This window comes from Henckelia pumila, chromosome 2 (genome assembly GCF_033568475.1).
Source record: "Henckelia pumila isolate YLH828 chromosome 2, ASM3356847v2, whole genome shotgun sequence".
NCBI lineage: Eukaryota > Viridiplantae > Streptophyta > Magnoliopsida > Lamiales > Gesneriaceae > Henckelia > Henckelia pumila.
Window position 1 is genome coordinate 162,902,210 of NC_133121.1, and position 11,822 is coordinate 162,914,031.

At 33.5% G+C, this 11,822-nt stretch overlaps 1 protein-coding gene across 1 annotated transcript; it reads right to left on the reverse strand.

Moving 5' to 3' along the window:
* Window positions 1-7,714: 7,714 nt before the first annotated feature.
* LOC140882188 (uncharacterized) lies at window positions 7,715-10,436 on the reverse strand. The gene has a single exon (XM_073288009.1). The coding sequence runs from the start codon at window positions 9,750-9,752 to the stop codon at window positions 7,896-7,898; it is 1,857 nt and encodes a 618-aa protein (XP_073144110.1). The 5' UTR covers window positions 9,753-10,436; the 3' UTR covers window positions 7,715-7,895.
* Window positions 10,437-11,822: the final 1,386 nt, after the last annotated feature.

An 11,822-nucleotide genomic window follows, 5' to 3' on the forward strand; every position in this document is an offset into this window, starting at 1 on the left:
TAGCCAAAATTAGTCTCTTTATTGACTTTTATTAATTTTTGAAATTTGCCTAAAATATTATTTCGGGATTTTTGGTTTTATTATCAGAATAATATGTTATGTTGAGATTTAAATATTATATTTTAGGCATGATTTTATCCTAAATTAGTTATTATCCTAATTAAATTCTAATTAACCAAAAATTTATCTTTTCTACCCTAAACCTACGATTTACTCTCCATCAGATGCCTCCACCCTTTTCTTCAACCTCTTTTCACGCCTCCTAACAGAATAACATAGCTCCATAGCCGATTCTTCTAAGGTTCTTGAGAGTTCGTCATCCGTTCGCCGTCCCAGAGCCGTACACGCGGTCTTAGTCTTCAAATAAATCAAAAGGCATGTTTGATTCCTTCTCTTCTACACCACATAAGCTATTAAATCACTTTTCATCAGAATTACCACGATTTTTACGTTAGAAAATCTGGAAATTTGAAGCATGCATGTTTATTCATGTCCTTGTTCATGTCTTGCTTGTTTGCTTGGACATAGCCACGTTTTCTCAGCCATGGAAGGGACCAGACTGTTGTTGGTCGGGTATGGGTGTGAGTGAGGGTCCCAGGAGTCAGTTGGCTCAGGTGGATCAAACTAGGAAAGGCCAGGAATGAAGCCATAGTAGCTGGGGTGTCATGGGGTGCGCAGACTAGGGTTTCTGGAAGAAGGGTTCGGTCCAGGGCTAGGAGCCATGGCTCGGGCTGAGCCATGGTGGGTTAGGACCGCCCAGACGTGGGCTACGTCTGGGCGGTGGTGCTCCGGCTGGGGGCAGCCGGAGCAGGGCGGCAGCAGCCATGGAATGGCTGCTGCCCGCTGCCGAAGGGTAAGGAGAGGGGGGGTTCGGGTTTTAGGTTCTGGGGAGGATCCGGGTCGGGTCAGGGTCCTGGGTTGGTTCAGTAGGGTCATGGGTCGGGTTAAGTCGGTCCGGATCCAGGTTAGGTGGGCTGGGCTCGGGTATTTTAATTTTTAAGAATTTAATAGTTTAAGTGTGTTTTGGGCTTTAATAATTAGTTAGAAAATGGGGCCTCCAAATAATTTTATTTGGGCCTTAAATAATTTATTTAAGTTAGACCAATGATTTTTATGGGCTTGGGAGCCCATGAATATTTTTGGGTCAGTCAGTGGATTTTTGGGTCAGTCTAGAGTTTTATTGGGATTAATTAGGTTAATGGGTTTAAAAATCTTTATTTAGGCCCAGTTAAGTTAATTAAGTTATTTGGGCTAAGATATGATTATTGGGCTTTTATTTAAGCTTAATGGGCTTAGAGTGAGTGACCAGCAGTCTGGACCAACCCATGAAAAATAATTAAGTCCGGAATATATATTTAATTATTTTTATGCATGAAGTTTATATTTTAAGTATAAGTATACTTATTATGAAAAATAAATTAAATATATATTACGGACAATTTTTATTGCATGCATTCATGAAATTTTATATGATATGATTATGATTATGTATGAGTTGAGCAATAAAATATTTTGGTGGAAATTGCAGTATGTGTGACATAGGGGTGGTTTTGCACCATATGATTCGGTAGTTTTACTACCATAGGGGTGGTTATCCACCATATGATTCGGTAGTTTACTACCATAGGAGGTAATTTATCACCGCCACATACGTTGGTTCATGAGACTGATCAGTCGGCACAGATAAGCGTCACACTTATTGATAGGACCATCTTCAGGTTTCAAAAGCATTGCTCAATTATGTTATATATGATGAAGAAATAATATGTTTATGATTATGGTTATGATTCAGTTTATGATTCAGCAGTTTTATTATGTGATGAAAATATTTTCATGCATGCTCATGTACATGTATATGTATTAGTAATTATGTGATGCATTATTTTTAACCTTGTTATAAAGGATTAGACATGTTAAGCCCCTAGGCTCACTACGCTTATATGGTGCAGGTGAGCATGATGACGTTTATGTAGCTCCTACCAGTGGTGAGGACTTATGAGCTCACGGAGCAGTGGACCCCGTGACCGTCGCAGCTATTTAGTTTATTATGTTGAATTTTGAAACATGTTTTATTTTATTATTGTTTCCACATATGAGATTTTTCAGCAGCATTGTTTATTATTTTAAATTGATGCATGAAACATTTTTAAGGATTTATTTATTTAATATTTTTCAGGTTATTTAAGAAAAAGTATGTTATTTTTATATACATATATGTATGGGAATGTATGTATAGTAGTATTATTTTAAAAAAAAAAAAAATTTCCGCATTTATTAGTAGTAGGCGTTTCAAATTCGGTACTTAATTTTTGGGGCATTACACTTCTAAACGTCTGAACTCCCTCTTCGTAGATTTCGAATGCATTTCTCTTATTGGACAAATCATTGTTGTCGGCACTGTTTGGAGCTTCTGAACTCCCTTTAATCCAATCACCAAAGCAAAACCCATACCCTATCTGATTGCAAGGAGATCCGAGCTTCTGATCTGCAGTTCGGAGCTTTCGAATTTCTCCGTACATCCAATCTTCAATATTGGCTTCCGATCAAGTTCGGTGCTTACGAACTATTCTTTGGAGTTTTCGAACTGCTACATCAAAAGAAACCCTTTGGCCCATTTTTGATTATTCTAAATCCAATTTTCAACTCCTTAAACTAATTGAGAACCCTTTATTCATGTTTGACTAATTAAACATGCTTTAGGCAATAGATTAACTTAATCAAAAATAGGGTTACTACATTTTCCCGCCTTAAGAGATTTTGTCATCGAAATTAGGGTAACTGGAATAAGAAACGTCTTTATTAGAAACACTACTAAATTACAACTGAAATTATAACAAATACATAACATGCTTTTACAACGTAGATATTTCAAAGTGTTACATTCACATGCGACTTTCTAGCTCGTTTTACATTAAAAAAAACAAGCACATAGACAACATTTTTAATAGGTTCAAAAAACCTTTTATGAGACAAACGGTTTTTAAAAAACCATTGTCTTTGACCTGTAAAAGAGGTCAAAATTCTCTCATAGAAAACCGTTGAAGAAAAAAAGACAATGGTTTTCAATAAAACTATTGAAGAGAAAAAGACTTACAGTTTTAAAAAAAAAACCATTGTTTTTGAGCGGATTTTTCGAACATATGACAATGGTTTTCAATAAAACCGTTGAAGAGAAAAAAACAATGGTTTTTTCAGAAAACCGTTCTCTATTAAGTGTGGTTGAATGCAATTATTCTTGTATTGCTAGATTTTTTTTCTATATATGATCCTATTCAAAATCACATCTTCCAAGTATCATATTTTAAATAAATTTAACATTCAATTTATTGTCAGTAAATTGAAAGAAAATCAAAACAAGAATACACAAATAAATTTTAAGAACAAATAATAATAGAGAAAAGAATATTCAAAACATGTTCAAATCAATATCCGTCAATCTCTAGAAACAATTAATATATTTATAATAAAATAATAAATCATATAGACATATCTAAAAATCACAGCATCATAAAGCAAAGCATTTAATAAAAATTACTCAATAAAAATTACAGAGTAAACTTGATTCTTTGTCCCCAAATGAATTTATTTTTTTTCTTTGTGATTCAATTATTCCTTGTTGTTCACTCTCACATCTCAAATCCGTTTTTCAAGCCCCCTTGATTGCGTAGTTGCTTGTGTTGTTTGGGTGTTCTAGCTAGGATTAAAAACTAATAAAAAGTGGTGAAAAGTAATCTAACACCGGCTATCATATTTTTGGCAAAAACTCCTATGAGACTGTCTCAGGGGTCATTTTTTTGAGACGGATCTCTTATATGGGTTATCCATTAAAAAGTATTACATTTTATGCTAAAAGTATTACTTATTATTATAAATATGGATAGAGTTGACCCGTCTCACGAATGAGACCGTCTCACAGGAGTGTTACTCCATATTTTTTTATAAGTAGAAATCAAAACAGACCATTAATGGCGCATATAAGCCCAAAATAAGTAGGTTTTACGCGTAGGATTAGAGCTGAGTCTTTGATGGTTAGCGTCGAGGCTCTGGTGGTGGTTAGCGATGAGGCTCTAATTTAATTAGGAGTGATATCTAAAGATTTAATAATATTGAGAGATAAAGATAAATAAACACTTTCTAAAATTAAAAATATTTTTTAATGTAGATAAGATATGTTATATTTTTTTTATTTTTTTTATAAAAGGGGTGGGAGGGCTCGAACCCAAGTCATTGTATGGAAAATATAAGGTGAAACCATTGGGGCAAGCCCCGGTTTCAAGATATGTTAGATTTATTATGTTACGAATTAATAAAATAGTTTTTTTATGATATTTTTTAATTAAATAATTTTTAAATTTGATATGGGTACTCTTGTCAGTGCTCCAAAATAGTTAGTCCAAGAGGCTAATGGTATATAATATAATATGATATAGATTTGTCCAAACACTTTCTTAATTAATTTTATTTATTCTTAAAACAATTTTAAAATCATTTTATAAAATATTTGTAAAAACGTTTAGGGAGCCAAATACCTTTTCACTAATATCCAAAATTGGGAACGGAGTCTGAAAATAACATGATCCTCGTAGATTGCAAAAAAAAATGAAAAATAAAAAATGAAGCATTGATTTTTTGTAATGTTTTTAACAGAGAGAAATTTAAGACCTTCATTGCAACCTTCGCTTGATCAGCAGTCACAGACTTACATAATCAATGGAAATTAAGATGGAGTTTATTCAGCATATAAAAGTAGTACAAGACGAAACATATTTAGTTACCAAAGCTTTATTAAAAGAAAAAAAAAAAAAAAAGTTACCAAAGCTTTATTAAAAGAAAAAAAAAAGAAAAAAAAGAGGACATTAAAATATAACTCCGTTTTCTGGACGATGCGATGCCGGTGCTTCTGGTGCCGGCGGCTTGACCGGAGGTGTCTGAGCACAGTTTTCCGCACAAGACGTGAAACATGTTAGCGGTTTATTCAAGGTGCAGCCATTGCGTTTGATGCAATCTAGATAGCATTCAGTGTCAACTTCAGTAGCAACCACCATTAATGCAAGAAGCATCATAGCAATTGATGCAATCTCAAGCTTCAGCAGCCTATTTCTCTCCATTCTAGCTACTTGTTACTGGTAAAAATGCAGAGTGAACTTCCATGGCTAGCTATATATAGACGCGCACGGATATAACAGTACAATTTTTTTTTTTATATTTATTAATAATAGATAGTAAAATTAAAAATGGACTTTAAATTTATATATTAGCATTTCTTCTGTACGTAATACTGTCTCATTGGTAGTTCTGTATCTTTGAGATTGGTTGATTGACTTTATATATACGATAAAAATTAATATTTTTTTGACATAAAAATTAATATTTTTTACGATTCAATTCAAATAAAAGATCTATGTTACAAAATGATGGATGAGACTGTGTTACCAAAGTTTTATGCAAATTTATTATAAAGTAAAACTAAAAAGCATGTAATCTGACGTAGATTTTGTTGACTTTGTTAGACTAATTAAATGACATTTTGTATTAAATGTTTTCAATACTTTTTTATATTTAATTTCAAGAGTTTAAATTGTATTTTTTAATGGATAATGTTATGTGTACGTAGAGTTTTATATAAGAGGATTACACGTCCTATTAAATTAAAAAAATATTTCAAAATTTGTTAAAAATTTCTTTCTTTTCAATCTATCTTGCTCAAAAAACTTTTTAACGAAATATTATAATTTTTTATTACTTATTTATAGAATTAATTTTATCGAGTTCAACAAAAAATAATTATTTTATAACATTTTAAAATATACTTATGAAAATATAATTATTTAATAAGTTCAACAAAAATAATAATTGTCTATTTTTTATAGTAAATATATTTTAAAATTTTTAAAATTAAAATTTCAAATTTAAATAATATATATATAAACGAGATTTTATTATTATATATTTAAATTAAAATATATATTTAATATTATTATGTGTAATAATTAAGTATTTTGTTTTAAAAAAACAAAATAAAAAATCAAATTATGTAGGTTTGGGTCGATCGAATTAGTCGAGTTTGAGTCGATCGCTATTGATTTATTCAGATTTGGTTTGAAAAATTTTTAAAAAGATTTTATGCATATTTATAGAATTAAGAAATATTTACTATACTTTAATATACAAATTAAAAGATAAGAGATTGTTGCGACTTTTATAAAACTCGAGATGCTAACATGTGCTAAAGGGAAGAATCAAAGTTTTTCGAGATTAATGCATATTTTTTTTCTTAGAGTTAGTTGATTCAGAATTTGTTTATTTTTATATTTGAATTATTTATAATATTGGAAGATTGTAATATTATTTTATAAATTTTTAAATTTTGAGTGATTTATAATATTGTAAAGTTGTGAATTAAATTAAATTTTTTTTGTTTTATATTCGAAAAAGACAACGTTTTTTAAATGTTGCCGCATGAGATTTAAAGCGGTTAAAAGCATTGTTGTAAAAACAGTGATTAAAATAGCCACGGTTATAATTAACCACGGTTTTATTAGTACTATGGTTAATATAACAACGGTTTTTTAAACAACCGTGGTTATTTCAGCCACGAATTTTTTTTAAAACCGCGGTTATTTGAACCACGGATTTTTTCAAATCGTGGATAAAATAACTGCGATTGTTAAAAAACCATGGTTATTTCTACCATGGTTTTTTGAAACCGTGGTAGAAATAACCACAATTGTTTAAAAACCATGGTTGTTTCAACCACAAGTTTTTGAAAACCATGGTAGAAATAACCATGGTTTTTAAAAAACCGTGGTTATTTCAACCACGGTTTTTAAAACCATGGTTGGTGTTAACCACAGAGGATTTAGCCACGGTTTCAAAAACCGTGGCTAGTGGATCATTCCACGAATTTAGACTCCCAATGGATCGGCATCGACGGCTAGCTTTCTTGAAAGCCAGCAGAGCTGAAAAATCAGTTTCATTGCCCAAGCAAGTCGCAAAAGTAGCGGCCAAATACAAGAATAAGAGGCTTAACGCTAGCAACTCCATCAAATGAGTATTCTTGATCGAAATTAGCTTTTGCCAATATTGTTAATTTTTTGGTGGATTTTACATGTGCAGTTTGATTGTCCAATTACTCTGATTCTCGACTCCACAGGTCTTTGTGGAATTCCAAGCACTGAACAGTTTTTTTTGTGGATTTTACATGTACATGTACAGTATTTAACTTTGCCATTGTTACTGTTTTTTTTTTAATGGATTTTACATGTGTACACTAACAATTTGATTGCCCAACCAGTCTAATTCTTGACTTCAGGTCTTTGTGGAATTCCATGCAACGGAGACATACATTTTCCTTAAAATTCCACGACCCTTTTGCACGTTTGGCATGTTGAGATATTTATCTGATTATTATTGATAACTTTTTAATTAATAAAACTTTTTCTATATTTTTTAGTCTGAACGACAGAATATCTAAAAATTTAAAATAAAGATAAAGACTGGATTGAATTTAAAATATAAATAAACATAAGATTGATAATTTAAAAACAATTTGTATTTAAGAAAAAAATTCATCAATAAAATTATATAACGAGAGTATAATTGAAATGTATTTTAATAAATTTAATAGTTTGTACATCACATTCAAAAGATGCTATTATATTAGAAATCATTTTCAACTTTATATTTTAAAATAATAATGATGATAATAAAACAAAGAACTTTGAGACAACAGAAAACTTGTGATCCACAAAACAGGAAAAACCAAGTTAAGTCTACTGTAATAATCGAGTTCTAGAATAAGAGTACACACACAAAGCACACACCATAAAAGATTACATCGATGAGAACGAAATGCAAGAGTGACCCAAAAACAAAACGAAACCTGTACCGGCGGATCACATTGGCAACGTGCATTTCTTCTGGGAATGTCCCAGCATATGGCAGCGACCGCATTGAACGAGTCTTTTCGGTCGTTTAAAGCTCTCTATCCGCAGCACCTTCCTTTTCGGCCTTCCCGGAGGCCTACGAGTTTTAGGCGGGCGAATCGTGATGTCAACTTTGGCAACTCCACCCTCGGTGCCTTCACCGGGTTCCTTCCAAAGGCTTTTGTCAGGGATAGGATATATCATCTGTGAGTAGGTGTCGCGATAACTATGTACAGTGAAGCAGTGTTCGGCGAATAGATGGGCGTTTTGACCACAGGATATGAGTGCGGCCGCTGCGTGTGCACATGGCAGGCCGTAGAGTTGCCAGCGACGACAAGAGCATACTCGACTGCGTATGTCTACAATGTTTGTTCGTTCGGTGGACACGATTTCAAATTCGACTTCATTTGCCCGGAGTACTTTATAGCAGCGAGCATCTGCAATTGCTTCTGAAATCCGCTTTTCGGCAGAGGGGGCGAGGATTGAGCTCCATCTCATGGCCGTATTACGACGGTCATTGAACCACGACGTTAACTGATGTCGAATATGCTCCATCATCTGTACAATAGGGAGCTCGTGACATTCCAAAGCCCAATCATACAATAACTCTGTTACCGCAATCGTGAAATGACCGTACCGTACTCCTTCAAAGTACGCAACGGCCCACAGTTGAGGGTTGAAATGATGAAACCATGGCACGACATCCTGTGAAATCTGCACCATCTCAGAAATTTTATTTTCAAATTCAGCAGTTGTGAGCGCATAAACAGCATTCCAGAAAATGTTCACCAGCTTCGAATTCTTAAATGTATCACGGAAGTTTTCGCTGATGAATCGCAGACAAAAACCATGAAATGCATTAGGGAAATGTGTTTCAACAGCTTGCACCATCCCAGCTGTTCTCTCAGAGAGTATCGTGAGCCTGGGCATATTGTCGGTATTTACTCCAAGAAGTTTACGCAGCTCTGACATAAACCAAATCCAGTTCTCATCAGTCTCCTCATCAACGACAGCTATTGCCAACGGAAACAATGCACCATCAGCATCAACAGCAGCAGCACAAAACAATAATCCAAGGTACTTTCCTTTAAGATGCACCCTGTCCAGTTCCAAAAGAGGCCGACAAGCATTTATGAACCCATAGATTGCAGCTCGGTAAGAGACGAATAACCGCTGAAAGGAATTATCTTGCCCAGTGGCTACAACAGAGGCAATGCTACCAGGGTTGGTCTTCCTAATCTGCTCACAGTATGCAGGAATAAGTTTATAACCTTCTTCATAAGTCCCATGTAGTGCAGCCATGCTACGTTCTTTCCCCCGCCATGCCTGCATATACGTAACAGCAACTCCATGTTGATCACGAATATCTTGCAGGATCTCTTTCGGTTTGTACTGTGGATTATCCTTCACACGTGATTCGACAGATCGTGCAACCCAACCCACAGACGCCTGTTGATGATGGAGATTCTGGACTCCTTCACACGTGTGTTCACCTTGAAGAGTCCTAATAGTAAACGTCGGAACACCAGGGCATTTTGCCACATGCACGCGCCATGGACAACCCTCCTTCGAGCACTTGGCTATGAATCTACTCCTATCAGATTTGACTATCCTAATCTCGAAATGCAACGCTATAGCAATGTCTTTTAATGTCTTCCTACAAGTATCAACATCCACAAACTCCTGTCCAATTGATAAACTGTAGTTTGCCAAACAAACATTTGTATTCGCATCGGATACAGATGCAAACGCGTTTTCGGCCACGTGGCCGGCCAACACGACACTTTCCTTCACATTCGACATAGTTGGTAAAGCCAGTCCATCCATTTCATTTATTAATCTAACTTACAGATAAATCGCGTAACAACCAATCATTCCTCCCTCCTCTTTAGATTGTCAAACGTCCCCATACAATTGCCATAATCAGTCCAAAGATATCCATTAATATACATATAGCCGAAATACCACAAAATCGCAACAAAACTGGCAAATTACATATACGGAATCCAACAAAATCCCAACTTTTTAAACATGTCCACACAAATTTCACATGAAATACCTGAATTCGGCATTCAATATCACCCTGAAATTTCAAGAAAAGGATCTACAAAACAGCAAACCCAACTTCCATACAGCACAAAAAACAGCAACTAACTCCAGAGGGCATTTTCACAATTGAATAAAAATAAAGAACAAAGTTCAGAAACAAAAATCCCAGTAAAAGTAACACAGTCGCAAGCTTCACCCAAATTTGAGTCCGGGACAGCGAATCTGCGTTGGTGATTCGAGTATCCAAGAAAGTGATATAGCAAGATTATTTACCAGATTGCGGTGATTACAGAGATCCAGAGACTCGAATTGCACAAATACATGTATCCATCCACAGATTAACAAGAAAATGCAGGATATTAATAGAATTTGCTGATAGAATGAATAAAGATGGGAGTGAAAATGGTAAAAAGACAAAAGTTTGGAGGGCAATTTGAACGAGATTTTCCACTTCTTGTGAACATTTATCGAATTCTTGCCCTAATTAATTGTGGCAGATTTATGACAGCATAGGTCAAATTGGTATTCTGTCCAAGTGAAATGACAGATATAGCCTTCATCTTTCCCACCATATCCCACGCATTGTAAAATTTAATATCACCCTTGAAAAATATGTACATACCTTAGAAAATTTTAAAAAATAATATATCCAGTGTTATTAATTTTTTAATTAATAATAGAAATATAGATTCATTGTCGTAAGTCAAAATCTAATATATCAGAAATTAAAGAAACTGGAAACAACTTTTTCCCACGTGACCAAAAATATAATCTAGTACCCCTACATGAGATATGGGTTATATCACAAAAATAAAAATACAGTTAATAAATTCTATTGCAAGGAGTTTACACAATCGTCCAAAGTCAAGCCGTTGCAAGAGGAATCTCAAGTGGGATTATGAGTGCGTTTGATTACAAAAGCAAACTGGAAAAAAAAAAAAACAATTGTTTTTTTTAAAAAAAAATAATTGAAGAATTTGGTTAGGAAGGCTGTTATACAAAAGCACTTAAAAAATGCTTTTTTAAAAGCTATAATTTCTGATTTTTTTTTTGTTTTTGTTTCTAATTCTATTTAAAAATTTAAATAAAAGCATTTTTCGATATTTATCCAAACCCCGGAACTGCTTTTGCTTTTTTTTTTTTAAATAAAAGCACTTAAAAAAACTGAGCTTATTTAAGCGTTCTTTTATGTTGCAGCTTCTGTATCCAAACTAACACAAGTATTAGATTTCACTATTATGGCTTTGACCGAGCTAAGAGCTTTTTGTTTCACATGTGCTTGGGAATTTAAGTACTATGACACATCCAAAAAAAATTAGAATGAGGTGTTTTACTAAATATTATACAATATTATTTTTTAATCTTAAAAATTCCTAAAATACTCTTTACTTATCATTTTTCCGTATCAAATAATTATTAAGGGGAACTTATGTTTTATTTCTTTCTTTAGATATAAAGATCTTCAGATTATGACTTTTTCAAATGAAGGAAAACAGATACTGTAAAGTGGCGGAAATCTGACATCCTCTATAATTCTTTTTCTACATAAAAAGTGATAATAGTAGAATAATAATATTTAGTTGAAAATAAATTGATATTTATATAATATGTTAAAAGATAATGGGACTTGGACCTAAATAAATCTCAAAAGTTAGTTCGAGGTGGTGATTATTTTTGTCTATATATGAAACTCCCATTAATTTTATCTGACCAATGTGGGACAACTAACACACCAACACACACACCTCACGCTCAAAAATGATAATATGGAGCGTGGAGATATTATCGAGTGGTTTAACAATGGGAATAACTGATGGCTCAATTATAGGGGTTCGTGAAAATATTAGC

Coding starts and splice junctions, on each gene's coding strand:
- LOC140882188 (XM_073288009.1), bottom strand. CDS start 9,752: ATGGATGGACTGGCTTTACCAACTATGTCGAATGTGAAGGAAAGTGTC.